Here is a 16,869-nt window from a genome sequence, read left to right as displayed (position 1 = left end):
ATTCTAATAAATACGTGTATACGGATATTTTATAAAATATTTTAATTTTTAAGTGAATTATGAGCATTTTAAAATATTTAATATTTTTCATACTCATAACTCACCTAAAAATTAAAATATCGTAAAAAACCAACGAAAAAACACAGACTATGTTCTTACCTAAAAGTTCGATAACAGGTCAATTCACTCTAATATCAATATATGTATTAATAAATATTTTTTTTATGCATTATAGTTGACATTTAATATTATTAATATTGTATACGTTTTTTTATTTATATATTATTGACCGTAAATGAAAAAAGTGGGCAAGTGGGTATCGCTCTGCTGTATAGTAGAGATGGAGAGTAGGTCACTGATCACCATAATGGATGTGTTAAATTTGAATGCAATAACGGGTATCATTGTATACGAAAAACGATCCTGAACGGAGATGATTTGTCAGTCAATGATAATTAGTTGGATATATTATATTATTACCTATATTTAAATTGTAATATATCGTTATTTTACGCGATTTCGTACAAAGTTAAATTTCATACGTTCATAAAATGTTTTCGGTATTGACAATGGAATTTTTTTTTTACAATTACTTAAAGGAAAACTTATGGATAACTTTGTATTGGATTTTTGAACCTTAAGTATAAATCACAAACATTTTTAATATTATATGTATATTACAAACTATTTTATTACAGATTATAACAGATTAATTGTATGATTCCGTTATATATAAATATATTTGATTATATTTTATAAATTTATTAGATTCAATTATTTCAATTTGTATATAAAATAAAAGGCATTTCTATGAAATATTTATTGTATATATAAGACGTTAAAGTCTTTGAATAATTGTATTGAAGAATAAGTTTTGGGATTTTTTGATATTATTTTAACTATGTTTTTTTGTGCTGTTATTGTTGTATTGCTTACTACAATACCTAGACCACCCCAAGTAATCATGCCATATTGGCCATATTGCAAAATCGACTGAGTTATAACAAAATAAACCATGCGCAGAACTTATGTATTTAATAATTGTCTTGTATTTTAATATATAAATACAAAGTAAATATATATACAGTTAGCATTATTTTAAGAGCTATAAAATGTATAATAGGTCTTGATTCGAAATAATGCATATAATATTTTACAAGAAACCCACAACACATGAATAATCCTTATATGTATGACGCAGGTTAAAGAAAAAGAAGCAACCTTAGCTTACGCAGCGCCACCTATAACCGTTTAATCGTGTCTCATTTCAGTACGTTATCAGAAGCGGAGTTTGGTATCCTTAATCTAGTCTTCATGGCAGGCTTGCTTCATGGTATTTTTTTATCTATAAACCTTGCAATTGATACTACTTGTATCATGGATAAATGATAATGTAAATTCTTGATAAATAGATTACGGAATGAAAACATTAAAAACGCCGGTGTATGCCGCTTTGCCGGTCGTCTGTGACCGACGACAGGCAACTGATGAGTTTATACATTTTTCTGTATAGTTAAAGCTACTGATGTGTTAATATCTTATAAAATTATGAATTATAATCATTTCGAATATGTTTTCATAAATGTTATAAACTTGCGAATATTTATCTCTTTCAAAAATTAATCATAATGAATGAATGAAGTAGGTATGACGACAAACGTTAAAATTTGTTTAAATATGGTTAATTAGGTATTTTAACATTACAACTATATGCATGACGTAGTGATCGTTACAAAATTACATTGTTAGTTGTTATATTTCATATTATAGTTCTATTTATTCTATAATTATTTTTATTTTATTTAAATTTAAAATATAATACTACGTTTGTTGCCATGGAAATATATTAATATTTATGGGTTTTGTCACGAATTGCAATAAAATTATTGACTACTTTCTTTTGTTTCAGTATTGTAGGTAGTACCTATAGTACTTACGACCTACCCTACTCATGAATTGTTTCAGTCTAACGTTTTAACAATATTTAAAAAAAAAAAATATTAAAGAATAACAATTGTTAAATTATTTTGTCATATTATTGTTCAATTGTTGAGAATAATAGACCCATTGACAGCTGGTTCATTAGGTAGTGAGCAAAATTTTGGTCATTCTAAATACAGCTGTTTTCAATTGCACCGGCCATTGCATTATATAATATAATATCTATATATTAAAATATTATATAGGTACTAGGTAGGTACCAATCTGTATATGTTAATAATTAAAAATTTGCACAAACAGAATTTTTTATGTGAGCTCTCACTCAACTTCACTAGTGTTGAAGAAACACTTGAAACTACAATTATAAGCATGAAATAAAAACAAAATAAATCAAAGCAATTATAATAAATGTTGCACGGAATGCGGATGTAATAATTTCAAAAACAACTGATCTCCTTGCAAACGTTGATTTACTCAAAATTGGACGAACAGTCTTTTAAAAACTCATTGCTTAGATATACAGTTAATTTTTTTATACCTATTCGGTTCTTTATTGATTTTTTTATAATTATAAAAAAATTTTAAATAAATTTCTAAGAATAATCAATTGTCCATCTATAGAAAATATGCTGAATGCCTATGTATGACTTTATTATTTTTACTTCCCTGAAGAATGGTAATATTGGTAATTATAATAGTTAAAAATCAAATTCGAGAATATTATAGAACGTATAAGTGCGAGAAGTCTCAAGTCGCTATGTTCATAAACTATAAAATTCTAACCCAAGTTGAATAATGTGTACTAGATATATACCCATAAGCATTAATATATTTGATAAAATATGATTTAGTCATTAAGGTATATTATATCAATAAAGATTATTTTATTCTATGCACAGTAATTACTAATAAGTATTACATTGCGTTTTTTTTAAATTATGCAACAATTATTTAAATATCATAATACTTATTTTTGATAATGTTAACACTAAATTATAACATTGATAACATTAAGAATTTAAGAAACACGAGAATTTATTTTTTAAATTGCCCTCGCGCAGTAGTCAGTAAGGCAGTTAATAATTATGTACTTATCTCTTTTCTTTTAACTGTTAACTGTTGGTATTTGATACATATGTATGTAACACATAATAGTTTAAATCAAATAATTATTATTCACATTCAGCAATATACCTACAATGAATGAAAACAAATTGGATACAAATAAGTTAAATTCTATTTCGATTAACGGACCTAGACATTATTCAACTTCATTAATAGTAAGTTTACTTCATTATATATCATAGTTCTATATGTAGCTGTAAATAATTAATTTTTAATATTAATAATATTTACCTAGATTTTGTGTAATTAAAAAAAAAATATACTTATTTTCAAAAAGTCGTTAAGTGTACGTATCTATCAATTTTATTAATTGTGAAAAATGTATTATTTATTGTATAATGTATAATAACTAAAATTGTTCCTGTGTCCTGTGTGCAAAACAAAAACTATTTTAGGTATTAAATATATTATTTTATATTATTATATACCTAGCACCTACTGTTATAAAAAAAAAAAATTGGTTTTGGTTTTAATGATATATTTACCTAGTTTTTAGGTTTTTAGTCTATTAAAAAGCAAGTTGATGTATAAAATTAAAATTAAAGTTTTATATTTTTTGATTATAGTATAGTACATTTGTAGCTTTTTCTAAGATGGTAAGCTCTAAACTGTATAAACATTTGTTATTTAATATGGTTACATTCAGATATTATACTACATATTATTATAATATTAAAAACTCAACCCGATGAGTAATATTTTACAATGTTAGATAAAGCAACATATTAATTACTAATAATCAATTATTATTTTTAATACACTTCATTTTAATATACCATCATTACCATATATTCATTTTACATTTTGGTAGTTATACCTATATTTTAAAATTATGAAAATAAAAATTTGATGATCTAACATTTGTTTTGGTCAAACATATTTTTAATTTGTATTTATCTACTGTAGTTAATATATTAGTAAAAATCTGTTCATTTATTTTAGGCTGGTGCTGTAGCTGGAACTGTTGTTGATGTTGCATTATTTCCACTTGACACGTTAAAAACTAGATTACAAAGCCAATATGGATTTGTTCAGTCTGGTGGTTTCAGAGGTATTTATAAAGGACTAACACCGACTATTATTGGTGCCCCTTTTACAGGTAAAATATTTATTGTCATTATTATCATATAAAACAATTGAAACCAATATGTTTTTAGCGGGATTATTTTTTGGCACTTATGATGGTTTTAAAAATCTATTTCCTAATGTATCTAACAATACTGCTCCATTAGTTCATTTATGCGCAGGAATCGTTGGTGAAGTGGTATACTACATTTTAATTATATTGTATTATTTCATATTTAATATTAATATTTGAGTAAAAATTATATTTTAAAATACTATTATTAACCTATATTATTAATTATACAGGTTTGTTGTACAACCAAAGTACCCATAGAAATAGTAAAACAAAGACGTCAAGCATCTCCAAATCAAGAATCCATTTTAAAAATCATAAGAAATGCGTATGCTAATGAAGGTGTTTTTGGTTTTTATCGAGGATTTTGGACAACTGTTATGCGTGATGTACCGTTCTCTATGTTGCAACTACCAATATGGGAATACTTAAAAAAAGAGTATAGGATTTTTACCGGAAAACCTCTAACAACATTAGAAGTGGCCTTATGTGGTTCTATATCAGGTTGTTATTTATTATTGTTTAACAGTATATTTTTATTTTTATTTGTTTTAAAAATTATATTTTCATAATAATTTCCTTTTATAGGAGGCATAGCTGCAGCTTTGACTACACCCATTGATGTAACAAAAACACAAATTATGTTAGCTAATAGTGCTGTGGACCAAAACTTTTCAACAGTCTTTAAGAACATATATAAAAATAAAGGACTCAATGGGTACTAAATAAATTTATATATTTTTTCATTCTGTATTATTACTTATAATGCATTCAGATAAAAAGAAATAGTGGCAATAAGATATTCAATTTCATCTAGCCGGTTATAGAGATAATTTAATTTTTTCTTGGACACTGTCCATATTATTTTTGATAATATATTGATTAGTGGTTGAATATTTTAAGGAATGATTTCCTATTTAATTATTATTATTCCTATAATTTTTTCATATTTTTTTCTATTTATAATAGAAAAAATGAATTACAGAGCATTATTTTTTTTGTCTATGTCCATTGTTTGAGTGAGTCATAGAAAAAAAATTAATATTTATAGAGTACAGTTGAGTTGATTTAGAGCTTTTTTGTTCTATTGTTGAGTGAATACAGAACTGTTAACACAATACCTAGTTTATTATCATATGTTCATTATTATTATTTTATGTTATTTAGTCCATTTGTCTAAAACGAATTTAGAATTAAATCATGTTTCAAAGTTACTCACACAATTATCCATGTATTTTTGTAATGTTTATCAATTTATTTGGAGACTTATTTAAGACAATAGACTCTTGCTGTGAAATTTCAGTAAAATTTTGAATATTTTAAATATTGATGTGTTAGTATATGTTATTATTTTGCTTTGGTACATTTGGTAAATTTCAAGTTGAAAATGAATAAATATTACTTAATAATAATAATATATTAATTGTAACTACAATTATTATTATTATTATTATTTTTGGTCTGAAGTTGCAGAAAATTTATTTTTTAAATCAACAAGTAAACACCCTTTTCCTGATCACTAATAATATCATATTTTTTATACATCCAAAAGTTGTGCTGTATTGTTGAAGATTCAAAATTCTTGTACAATTACACTTATTGTTATTAATTATTATACAATATATTCATGGTTTCAGATTATTTGCCGGTTTTCTTCCAAGAGTTGTATTTATAATGATTGGTGGAGCTTTATTTTTTGGTGTTTATGAAAAAACATGTAGACAAATTGAAGATAAACATAAAAATATAATTTGAAATTTTGTAATAGTACTTATGTTCAAGTTGTACTCTTCTAATTTTTCATTGTTACCAATAATTGTTATAGTTTTTTATTTATCAAAATAAAATATTTAAATAATAATGCTTTACAATTTTTTAATACAATATTAATCTGATGATGAGGTTGACCCATAATCTGCAGACACAAGTGATGATTTAGAACAACTATTAGTACTAGCAACTGGTAATATTTCTTTTTTTGCTGTAATAGTTGATTGAATGATACCCACATTCAGAAACTTTTTTGGTTTACTAGGGTCTAGCTTAGGAGTCTTTCGAAGTCCGTGAATAAACTTTTTTCGTCTGGTTTTTGTACCTAAAGAGAATAAAAAGTATACATATATAAAATAATGATACATGAAAAACTTCTTAAATTTATCAAAACATATTTATTTATATAGATATCACTAATATTTTTGTCTTTCGATTTGTTAATAAATAATGATTAAATTTAAAAATCACAAAAAAAATAAAATATATTCTTACTATCAGAAGTTTGATAACTTAAGAGTTTGGCAATTTTTATGTCTTCCTCAACTTCATCTACTAATGGAATACTTAACGATAATCTTTCTTTTAATTCATTGTCATGTTTTTCTTTTACAGCTATTTTTTGTTTTTTTGTCTGAAATTTGAATGAGTTAATTATAATAAAAAAATATTATGTCTGATTATCAATATAAATATTAAATAACATAATTTTTCAAAATAAAAGTGACTAGTTGAATTTTATAAATTTCTTACAAATACACAATACCTATCTAGTTAACAAAAAAATTATATTTGAATATCGATTCATCTATTTATATATAACTTATGCTACGACTAATTTTTGTGAACAAACTTTTTTGAAATAAAATCAAATCAAAACATAGATTGGACATATATGTTTGTGACAAACATTTGGAGTCAGTATTGTCATTCAAAATGAGTACATTTTCCTCTCTCAATTTGATAAACTATTAACAAAAAACATTTATTTCATACTTTTCATTAATAAAATATTTACAATTTTTAAATTATTAAAAAAATTAATGCGATGTATATTTATAAGAATTGTTTTATACAATATTTAAAAGTATACATATATAATATTTCTATACAATTAAAAATTATATGTATTTATACACTTTTGGCCTCCTAAGAGTTTTTGGTATTTTATAAAGCTCACGAATAAAAATGTTTGAAGACCCTTGCAATATAGTATGCATAATTATTTTATTTAAAAATATTCTTTGTTTATTAAAATATGTGATGCATGAGAAGTTATATCTATTGAATAAATCATTAATATTAACCAAACATAAAAAATGAAAAATATGTAAGCAATTTTGTTAAAACTTACTCTCTTTTTTTTGGAAAATTTACATTCTGTATTTTTTAATATAGTAAGTAGAAAAGATGACTGACATAACATATACCTACATAATAATATAAAACAACACACAAAGCACAAGATGAAGGAAGTTATTTAACTTACTCTTAACTGTTGTCTTAATAACGAATTTGCAGCAAAATCATCATTCCATTTAGCATCTTGGGCATCATGAAGTTTAACCAATATTGGAGCTGCTTTTTTAGCCTTGTCTATATCTTCAGTACCATGTTCAAGTTTAAACATAGCATCATCAAATAATCGTTTACTTGTATCTTTGTCCTCTGGAACAATTTGTTCATTTTCAAAGGGATCCCATCGATTTTCTTGTCGACGAGCACCACTTACAATTACATAATCTAAATTCTATTTTTGTTTAAAAAATTTCATTAATAACCAATAAAAATATTATTATATAATTTTGTAATTACCCCAGGGTCGGTTTTGATTTCAAAATGGTTATTACAAAGATGACATTTCATTCGGAATTGATAAACTGGCGTTGAATAATACATCCCAATTTTCTTTTTTTCAGCATTATACCTTAATATTCAAATTAATTAATTACATTGTTTCAAATAATAAGATATTTATTATACCGAACACCCATTCCAATGTGATTATTGCAACCATCACACCATATGTTGTATGGCATTTCAAAACGAATTATTAAAATACCCATATGGAGTTTCCGAGCACGTTCTCTTAAAGCATGAGTTCCTTTGAATTTATTCAATCCTCCTACTGCTGGGTTATAATCTGGTGGGTAGTATTTATTTTGGCCTTTACGTTCACCCATCTTGTTTGGTAATAATAATCAAATCACTATTATCTGTAATGTAAAAAACTTATATTTTGATTTCTATAAGTATTTTTAAAATTTGGTAGCAATATTAAAAAATAGGTAATTAATAAATAATAAATTATATTTTCCAAAAACCAACTTACAAATGTATTTTGTATATTTCACAAAAGACAAAGAAAATATTATTTAATTAATTAACTGTAAAATAAAATAAAAATTAGAAACTAGAAAAGTTACTTTTTTAGTGTAATAGAGTGTATTGTGATTTGTATAATAATCGTGGAAATAATCAAATAACTATAATACAACTTTAAACTATATTATAATATGTCTTGTTATTGAATTACTATCACATATTATCATTACTTTAACTGCTTATCAATTAAATAAAAAATCAACAATTAATGTTATCAAATATGAAAAGTTTAAAATAAAATGATAAATATAAATATTATATTAAATAGTAAATAGGTACTATAAAATACCTATACGGCTATACAGAGTACCTACAGATCGTCAGATCACAATTCACAGAATACAATGTTTCAAGTTTTCGAATTTCAACTATATAGTTACTACTGACTTATAAAAAGTGTCTAACATAACTAATAAATACCTAAATTATTCCGTTACTTACGTTATTTAATAATTTTAAAAATACAAAATATTTTATAGATTTATATGTTATATCTCATATATTTTATGTGGTAGCGTATAAATTATTTGACTTCGGTTTAATTTAATTAAGCACACATTACAATTTTTAGTACACATGAATAATCCAGGTTCTTTTGCTGGTAAATACAATATTTATATTATTTACTTTTATGTTAAATATAATTTTAACATTCATGTGTTTATTGTAATAGATGAATTTCGCAGAGTAAAAGCATCAGAACATTATGAAACAATTAATTCTGTTGGTAAACATCATAATGTTTCAGAAGCCACTACTAATCAACCTAGCACAAGTAGTGCAAAACAATCTCCTATGAAATCTGCATCTTTTTCAGGGGTTTTAGTCAACAACAAACAAGTATATAGTTATTACTTTGTATACAGGTTTTAAATACTTTAATATTAATTTGTATTTATTAATAGAGAGGCAATCCACTGCTTAAGTCTATTGTTAATGTGCCATGGGAATATTCAGACAATATTTTACCTGACTATGTAATGGGACGTACGACATGTGCACTATTTTTATCACTGCGTTATCATATGCTAAAGCCTGACTATATATACAACAGAGTGAAATCCTTGGGTAAATTATATGAACTACGAGTATTATTACTACAGATTGATGTTAAAGAGCCACATACAGCCCTTAAACAATTGACTAGAATGTGTCTGGTAGCTGAACTTACATTAATGTTAGCTTGGAGTTCTGAAGAGGCAGGAAAACTCATTGAAACTTATAAAATATTTGAAAACAAGCCACCAGATCTTATAATGGAGAAAGCAGAACCAGATGACTATTCCAGAGTAAAATTTAGATTTTTGTTTTTAATATAAAATACAATTTTAATTTTATTTTTTAAATAATAGGTAGCCAATGCACTTACAACTATTCGTGCTGTAAATAAAACTGATGCAGCATTGTTATTATCTACGTTTGGTTCATTGGAAAATATTTGTAAAGCTTCTCAAACAGCTTTGGCATTATGTCCTGGGTTTGCTCAACATAAAGCAACACAGTTATATAATACTCTTCATAAACCTTTCCTGAAACAAAAAACTAATGAAGAAGATTCACAGTTAAAAAAATAATGCTTATATTATAATGTGATGTTATCATGTTTGTGCATTTTTGTTTTAATAACTGATATTTACTATTAATTTTGCATCCCATACAATTATACAAATTTTACATGATCTATAAATGGTAGAGTACCCAAAAATTTTAATTGGAATGAGGGTTTATTAAAAAAGATCTCCATTAAGCTACTACTCCTCGTTTAACTTTTTGCATGAGTGATGGTTGATACCAGAAGAAAGAGTGTGTATCCCTCACCACTCACTTAGCATACACCTGGCTATAAATATTTAAGTGTTTGTATTTTCATTATTTATGTTGTTGTCAATGGTATTACTTATTTTTTTAATTAATGTTTCTATATCATACAGTAATCCATCATTTAAACTATCTCATTAACTAACAAACTTACTCATTCATTACTATAGTTACTGTATTAGGTAATCTGGTAATAAAACAAAGTAAATTAAGTTTCATTTATTTCAAATTTTTTTTTTTTTTGTTTTATTTTACCACTTGTATTACTATAATAGATCCTATATTTTATTTTAATATTGAAATAAATAATAATATATAATGGTAAAAAAAATTCTAAGTGAGTGTTTTATCAATTATCCCCCCCCCACATCTGACTTAGCAATTTTCACAAATATAGACATCTCAAAGTACCTATAAAATGTTTCATTATAAATCGTGCATATTTTTAATTTTGTAACAAAAATAAATATATTTTAATATTGTATTAAAAAATAGTAAGTATGAAATAGAGTTTATAATTCTCCTGGTTATTGTTTTTCCAAACAAATTTTATACAAGGGTTTTGATTTAGGTATGGGTACTCTGGTACTAATTGTGGACGTTGACGTAAAGTCAATAAAAATTATTTAATTAACCATTTTTTGGGTGTTGAAATCAATGAAATCACTTGATTATTATCATGTTTGTTTGTATTTGAAGACATTGAAGTTCAAACTTAGAAAAAAATTCTTCAATAGGAATCATAAAAATGTGTCATCATACTATATTTTTGTTAAAAATGTATACATTTTAATGATATTTAAAGCTTACAAATTTAATAAAGGTTTTATTATAAGTTATTCTTATGATTTACAGAAAAGTAAAAATATAAATTATAAATTCACATTTTTTTCATTTTTATAATACATTTAAATATCCTATTTTTACTAAACTTAAAATTTTGAACTTCAGTCGCCAAAAAATGTTATAACTATGCTTAATTTGTTTTTTTATTTAATTTCCAGTAAATAACTTATAATGAAACTTATGTTAAATCTTCAATTTTTTTACTTAAAACATATGTTGAAAAACATTTTAATAATTTAAGTATATTTTTATCAATAATAAACAAAAAATAGTTAACACTAAAAGAGTCAAAATATTTTGAAAATTACATAAATTCTAAAAATTGTTTAGATAAATATAAGGTGAAAAATTAAAATCTTTGGTTATTAGTTATTAATTTTTGAATTACAATAAAAAAACAAAATACTAAGATTGCGGGCAATAAGCATTCCAGTTTTGCTTATTTTTTTTTTCTCAATAATTTTTAATTTGATGGGAATTTATAAAATATAAATCGAAATATTTTTACTGTTCCAAAAAGTGATGATACGTTAAATAAAACATCGCTTCACTTATAGAATCTAAAAGAGACACATTTTAATTTTTAGTTATTATTTTTTAGATTCAGCGTTTTAAAACAAAACTGAAGAATGAACACGAGTATATACCTGAACATTTTTTTCAGTATAAAATCTATAATTATATTAATTTATTATTAATAATATATTCAAATGAAAATTACTGTAAAAAGGATTCGCTTCTCAGTTCTCTGAATAAAATAATTATGTACTTTCCACTAAAAATTTAAAATGTGTAGGTATCATAGGTACATTCCATAGGTTCAACTAAAAAGATAGCCTTTCTATTTATACTATTACTAGTAGCTACCGTGTTTGAATTAATATTAATTGCTACTTTGCAAATTGATATAATATGTTATTATGTTAATTGGTTAATACTTAATTTGTATATTACTAAAATACTATGTTAGATAAAAAAAATATTAAAAATAGTAAGAATAATAAACTAATAAATAATAAATAATACATTTAAAGGAATTTGAATTTATTTGCAGTGCTGTCGTTAGTCAGAAAATTAAAATATTTCGAAATATCATGTTCCCACCCACCTATGGCATATGAATTTCTCCTCCATGAACCGTATCAGTGAACTTGGTTGATCGATTTTGACTATCAAATTATCAACTATCGCCTGTCGGTGAATTTCTTTACTTATTGAAACAGCGTGGAAACAAGTAAATTTAAATTTTAGATTGAATTCTTCTAAACCTAAACGTGATGGGTAACGTACAAGCTTCATCCAATTTACCACCAATGCCGCCTAATACGACACTTATCCCGCCACCCACGACACCCCAAAAGCTGCCTCCTGAAAATCGTATTGAAAACCCAGGATCTGTTGAAGAATTACACAAAAAATGCAAAGGTTTGTTTTATACCTGTTTCTTATTTTATTGTATAGTTTTATTTCTAGTTTTTTTAATTAAAAATTTATTGTCATTGCAGAGCTGTTTCCAATGACCTTTGAGGGCATTAGACTTGTCATTAATAAAGGATTAAGCAATCATTTTTTTGTTAGCCACAGTCTACTTATAGGATCAACTAGTCAAACATCAAACTACAAATTTGGATCTACCTTTGTAGGTACCAATCAGGTTGGGCCTGGTGATTTTAGTCCTTTGTTGATAGGTGACATTGATCCCCGTGGAAATATTTCTACAAATGTTAATGTACAACCCTGGGATAATGTCAAAATCAAACTTAACACTCAGGTAATTCTTTAATTATAATTTAATATTTTTGTTAAAAATATTTATGTAGGATTTTTCACAATAGTTTCAAGAGTTTAAAACAAATGGAATTCAGACAACGGCTGAATATAGAGCAGACAGATATACAGCTACCTTGTGCTTAGTCAATCCTGATTTATTCAATTATACGGGAATTTATATATCTCAGTATTTATATGCTTTGAATAACAAAACATCAGTGGGTGCTGAAGTTATTCACCAACGTAGTCCTCAAATTCCAAATGGGCATATAACTGTGTTTAATGTCTTAGGAAGATATATATGTGAATAATTAAAAATAATTTCTTTTTATAAGCTAAATTAGAATTAATATTAAACAATCAACTCATAACTAAAACATTACTTTTAGATGATGATGCTACCACAATCAGTACTACATTGAGTTTAACGGGGCTGCAATGCTGTTATCATTTCAAAGCTAGTGAGCAGCTCCAATTTGGTGTAGATCTTGAAGGTAGTCTTTTACAACGAGATATCAATGCAACGTTTGCATATCAAGCACAAATTCCTAAATCAGATATTAACATTAAAGGTATAAAACAAAAATATTTTTTCTAATATATTAATTAAAGGAACTTGGGCAAGACTACAAAGCAGGGTATAACAGGGCACGGAAATATGTTTTCATGATGAAAATATGTTAAAATTTTTATATTTGTCAGATTATATACTTTTGATATATTGTGTATCTTGTTTGATACTAAATACCTAAATATTTCTGTTTTTGTATCATTTAAATTATATTTTGAGGTGTACAAAGTTCTGCTGCTAATGTCACGGGTTTCAATAAAGTTGTTTTTACCCAGTTTTCAATCTATTAACTCAGTGATTCTCAACCTTTTTATGCTCACGACACATTTCTTATAACCATACATTTTGACGGAACACTATAGTAATAGAGTAATAGAAATTTCTATTTTTAACACTTGTTAATATTAAACGCGTGTACCACGGTCATAATTCGCTACATACCTACAGCTAGTTCGTGGCACACTTATGTGTCGCTGAACACCGGTTGAGAAACACTGTATTAACTGGAAAAATTAACATAAGTTGAATGCCAACAAAATAAAATTGTGATGAGATTGATTTAACAGTAAACCCAAAGATAGAAAAAAGTATTATGAAAGATAAAGACAGATTCAAATCTGCTAAACACGGGGAAATAATAATTATAGTAATATATTTGTATATATTCAAATAGGTACTGTTTAAGAAATAATTCGAATAAATTCATATTAGTTTTTATTAATATTCCTATATTTAAAAGCATAAAAATACTCATAGACCATTTCACTTCAGTGTTACTGTGTTATTAATTTTATTTAGGGGATATTAAGTTAACACGTTTTTCTTCATGTAGCTTAAAATTAGTGCTTAAAGCACTAAATTAAATAAGATATTGTTCAATTGTGTTTTAACATTAAGTTCCCTGTTCTATTTTGGGTTTTCCTACATAATAAGCTTGATTAAAATGTATAAATCTTTTAAAATATTTTAAACGAGAAACCTAATATATTTAAATACATCAATTATAAATACAAAATTTAACTTATTAAATATTAATTATATTATTAATCACTGCAGAGCGTTATTGATTATAATTTATATAACCTTTGGTCTATGAATTAACTATTAACGATTTACCAAATGTGAAGTATAATACTCTTTTAAAAAAATATTTTAGTGGTTATTGGTTACTTAGTTTAATAATTACATTTTTACTTTTATTAGCGTTATAGTATTACATATAATTATAGTCACATCTCATTTCAAAAACATCTAAATCAAGTGTACTCATTCGTAATTCAAAATATTTGTACAGTGCGGGTAGTAAAATGTTTTTTGTTGATAGTATCATTTAGGAAGAGCAATATTGCTATTTAGTATTTTCCATTGAACTAACTCACATTTAGTTACTTTTTATAATAACTATAAAAAAGCAAACTATTATGCATTTTTTTTTTATTATTATTTATAATTAAACAAGATAAGAATTCAATTTAATTGAAAACTGGTTTAGTGTAAAATTAACATTTTTCTATTTTTTTTTAATTTTGACCTTTCTAAGTACAAACTAGATCCAATTTTTTTAATCTAAAAATACCTTCAAAGTGAAAAATCAAAACATAATTTATCAACTACTTATCATGTACATTGTACACACACACATACACACACACACACACAAACATAAAATCAATACATTTATTGTTCTGCCCAGAATCTAAAATAGTTTAAATTAACTAAAATATAATTCAATTTTATAAAAGTAAAAATAATATTTATTATCATAGGCGGAACTATAGTCTGTCCAGCGAGAGAACGCGCTGATTCTGCGTAACCTGACACATCACTGTGCTATCAAAACTTGTTCGCTTATGGCTGGGTATCATTGGGGAATGTGCAGAAAAACTGAATTTGGTTGGTCTGAGACGTATTCTCTCGCTTGACAGAGTATAGACATTTTAATTAGACTGGGCCACTTATGAGTGTCATTTTACACCTATCATATCCAAAGAAAAGGGTGGAAGGCGAAAGGGAACACCAATGTTTTTTATTACAATACAAATGTATAACATATTATAAGTAATTTATTTTATTACATTTAAAATAATATATTCTTAGTAAATGTATACACATTAATATGGGGCCTATTAGCCTGAGCCTGGGTAATTCCGCCCATGTTTATTATACAAATAATAAGTAATATGTTAATGCATTTTATATTATTATTTATTTATAAAATAAATGTCAATCAGCTTTTACAATGTTAATGATATAGTTGAAATTGTATCAATAGTAGAAACAAGAAAAATAAATTATTATTTATTATTTATTTATTTTAATTATTAAAAACACATTTATAAACATATTAGAGCAGTGTAATGACGCATAAAACAACAGTAGCAAGTGAAAAATAATAAATTAAATATAGTAGAGTATAAGATAGAACTAAATAAACAATTATAAGAAATAGATACAGAAAAATTATTTAGGGGTTATTGGTGCTGAGTATGCGATATATGTAATGGGTGATTATGACCATATAATGTAGAGTGGTTTGGGATAGAAAATGGAGACTGGTTGCGAGTAAGGTATGATGAACTCTCAAATTTACTCTTTCAAGAATATCAGGAGTATTCAGAGACCCGTGTAAAAAGAAGCAATAAATGATCGGTTGCAATATGCCGGGAGAAGAGAGTTTGGATCTGAAGGATGTCACTTATGAATTATTTTTATTATAAAATTTATTATTATTCAATTAAGTAGATATTTGTTATTTATGTTTTTTGTAAGCTAAAAATAACTATATTAAATGCATAAATGTATTCATTATATTATTAACAATGTATAATGTAAATAAAATAATTATTAATCAGATTTATTTGCATAATTGTATTTTTTTGTTTTTTAGGTAGCATAGATAGAAAGTGGAATGTAAGCACGACACTGGAAAAACGTCTACACCCTATGCCATTTACATTTGCATTGAGCACTATGTTTTCTCCTGCCAAACATCAATTAAGAATGGGTGTTGGATTTTTAGTCGGTTAAATCTATACATTATTAAATATTGATGTAGTCGTACACATTTTGAACCTTTTTTTCATTCCCATTTATTTTATGATATATATTGTATTATTGATTTAATTCAATAATAATATATACCTCTGAAATATAGAACTATTCTAAAATTATACCAGGTAGATGTAAACAAAATTACAACTTTTCATGCCATTTATGCATTTATTGAAAGTTATCAAACTATAAATAAACCAAAAAAAATTGTATTATACTTATTATAAGTATTAGATTTTTGTAAAATCATTTAATACTTTTACATTATAAATGTAATGCTTTATGTGGCACTTGAATATAATACTATATATGCTTGAAAAAAAGAAAAGAATGTTATGCAATTTTGAAATTTTTAGAAAAAGTTATATATTCATATAAAAATAGAAATAGTGACATTACTTACTTTATTGACTCAAATAAATATACCAATATAAATTTGATGACTATATTAACT

The 16,869-nt window shown here is 25.1% G+C and overlaps 4 protein-coding genes across 5 annotated transcripts; 3 read left to right on the top strand and 1 right to left on the bottom strand.

Moving 5' to 3' along the window:
* Positions 1 to 2,946: 2,946 nt before the first annotated feature.
* On the top strand, positions 2,947 to 6,065 carry LOC132929691 (mitochondrial S-adenosylmethionine carrier protein-like). The gene is made up of 6 exons (XM_060995214.1): positions 2,947 to 3,221; positions 4,009 to 4,165; positions 4,224 to 4,330; positions 4,438 to 4,708; positions 4,793 to 4,922; positions 5,842 to 6,065. The coding sequence occupies exons 1-6, from the start codon at positions 3,141 to 3,143 to the stop codon at positions 5,957 to 5,959; spliced, it is 864 nt and encodes a 287-aa protein (XP_060851197.1). The 5' UTR covers positions 2,947 to 3,140; the 3' UTR covers positions 5,960 to 6,065.
* LOC132929690 (coiled-coil domain-containing protein 130 homolog) lies at positions 5,931 to 9,866 on the bottom strand. Of its 2 annotated transcripts, none has more exons than XM_060995212.1 (6): positions 9,729 to 9,866; positions 7,958 to 8,190; positions 7,790 to 7,901; positions 7,464 to 7,724; positions 6,470 to 6,608; positions 5,931 to 6,299 (listed from the first exon to the last, which is right to left on the bottom strand). In XM_060995212.1, exons 2-6 carry the CDS (start codon positions 8,155 to 8,157, stop codon positions 6,091 to 6,093), a joined length of 921 nt encoding a protein of 306 aa, XP_060851195.1. In that variant the 5' UTR covers positions 8,158 to 8,190; positions 9,729 to 9,866; the 3' UTR covers positions 5,931 to 6,090. The 2 variants fall into 2 exon arrangements, with proteins under 2 accessions (XP_060851195.1, XP_060851194.1); XM_060995211.1 differs by lacking the exon at positions 9,729 to 9,866 and adding an exon at positions 8,307 to 8,499.
* Positions 8,591 to 10,293, top strand: LOC132929692 (DNA excision repair protein ERCC-1). Its single transcript, XM_060995215.1, has 4 exons — positions 8,591 to 8,960; positions 9,033 to 9,199; positions 9,265 to 9,648; positions 9,712 to 10,293. Exons 1-4 carry the CDS (start codon positions 8,936 to 8,938, stop codon positions 9,931 to 9,933), a joined length of 798 nt encoding a protein of 265 aa, XP_060851198.1. The 5' UTR covers positions 8,591 to 8,935; the 3' UTR covers positions 9,934 to 10,293.
* Positions 10,294 to 12,198: 1,905 nt separating this feature from the next.
* On the top strand, positions 12,199 to 16,424 carry LOC132929714 (mitochondrial import receptor subunit TOM40 homolog 2-like). The gene is made up of 5 exons (XM_060995242.1): positions 12,199 to 12,448; positions 12,529 to 12,794; positions 12,859 to 13,096; positions 13,183 to 13,365; positions 16,252 to 16,424. The coding sequence occupies exons 1-5, from the start codon at positions 12,301 to 12,303 to the stop codon at positions 16,389 to 16,391; spliced, it is 975 nt and encodes a 324-aa protein (XP_060851225.1). The 5' UTR covers positions 12,199 to 12,300; the 3' UTR covers positions 16,392 to 16,424.
* The last annotated feature ends 445 nt before the right edge of the window (positions 16,425 to 16,869 follow it).

Source organism: Rhopalosiphum padi, chromosome 4, assembly GCF_020882245.1.
Source record: "Rhopalosiphum padi isolate XX-2018 chromosome 4, ASM2088224v1, whole genome shotgun sequence".
NCBI lineage: Eukaryota > Metazoa > Arthropoda > Insecta > Hemiptera > Aphididae > Rhopalosiphum > Rhopalosiphum padi.
Note: the sequence above shows the minus strand (reverse complement) of the source record. Positions and strands in the feature narration are given on the sequence as shown.

Bases quoted from the DNA above. Each gene is read 5' to 3' on its own strand.
- LOC132929691 (XM_060995214.1), top strand. From the start codon at position 3,141: ATGAATGAAAACAAATTGGATACAAATAAGTTAAATTCTATTTCGATT. The intron at 4,709-4,792 runs GTTGTTATTTAT...TTCCTTTTATAG, and splicing joins CTTATGTGGTTCTATATCAG to GAGGCATAGCTGCAGCTTTG. The intron at 4,923-5,841 runs GTACTAAATAAA...TCATGGTTTCAG, and splicing joins AAAAATAAAGGACTCAATGG to ATTATTTGCCGGTTTTCTTC.
- LOC132929690 (XM_060995212.1), bottom strand. From the start codon at position 8,157: ATGGGTGAACGTAAAGGCCAAAATAAATACTACCCACCAGATTATAAC. The intron at 7,902-7,957 runs GTATAATAAATA...TTGAATATTAAG, and splicing joins CACATTGGAATGGGTGTTCG to GTATAATGCTGAAAAAAAGA. The intron at 6,609-7,463 runs GTAAGTTAAATA...TTCAAATTTCAG, and splicing joins TATTAAGACAACAGTTAAGA to ACAAAAAAACAAAAAATAGC.
- LOC132929692 (XM_060995215.1), top strand. From the start codon at position 8,936: ATGAATAATCCAGGTTCTTTTGCTG. The intron at 8,961-9,032 runs GTAAATACAATA...TTATTGTAATAG, and splicing joins TAATCCAGGTTCTTTTGCTG to ATGAATTTCGCAGAGTAAAA. The intron at 9,200-9,264 runs GTATATAGTTAT...ATTTATTAATAG, and splicing joins TTTTAGTCAACAACAAACAA to AGAGGCAATCCACTGCTTAA.
- LOC132929714 (XM_060995242.1), top strand. From the start codon at position 12,301: ATGGGTAACGTACAAGCTTCATCCAATTTACCACCAATGCCGCCTAAT. The intron at 12,795-12,858 runs GTAATTCTTTAA...TTTTCACAATAG, and splicing joins AAATCAAACTTAACACTCAG to TTTCAAGAGTTTAAAACAAA. The intron at 13,366-16,251 runs GTATAAAACAAA...TTTGTTTTTTAG, and splicing joins ATCAGATATTAACATTAAAG to GTAGCATAGATAGAAAGTGG.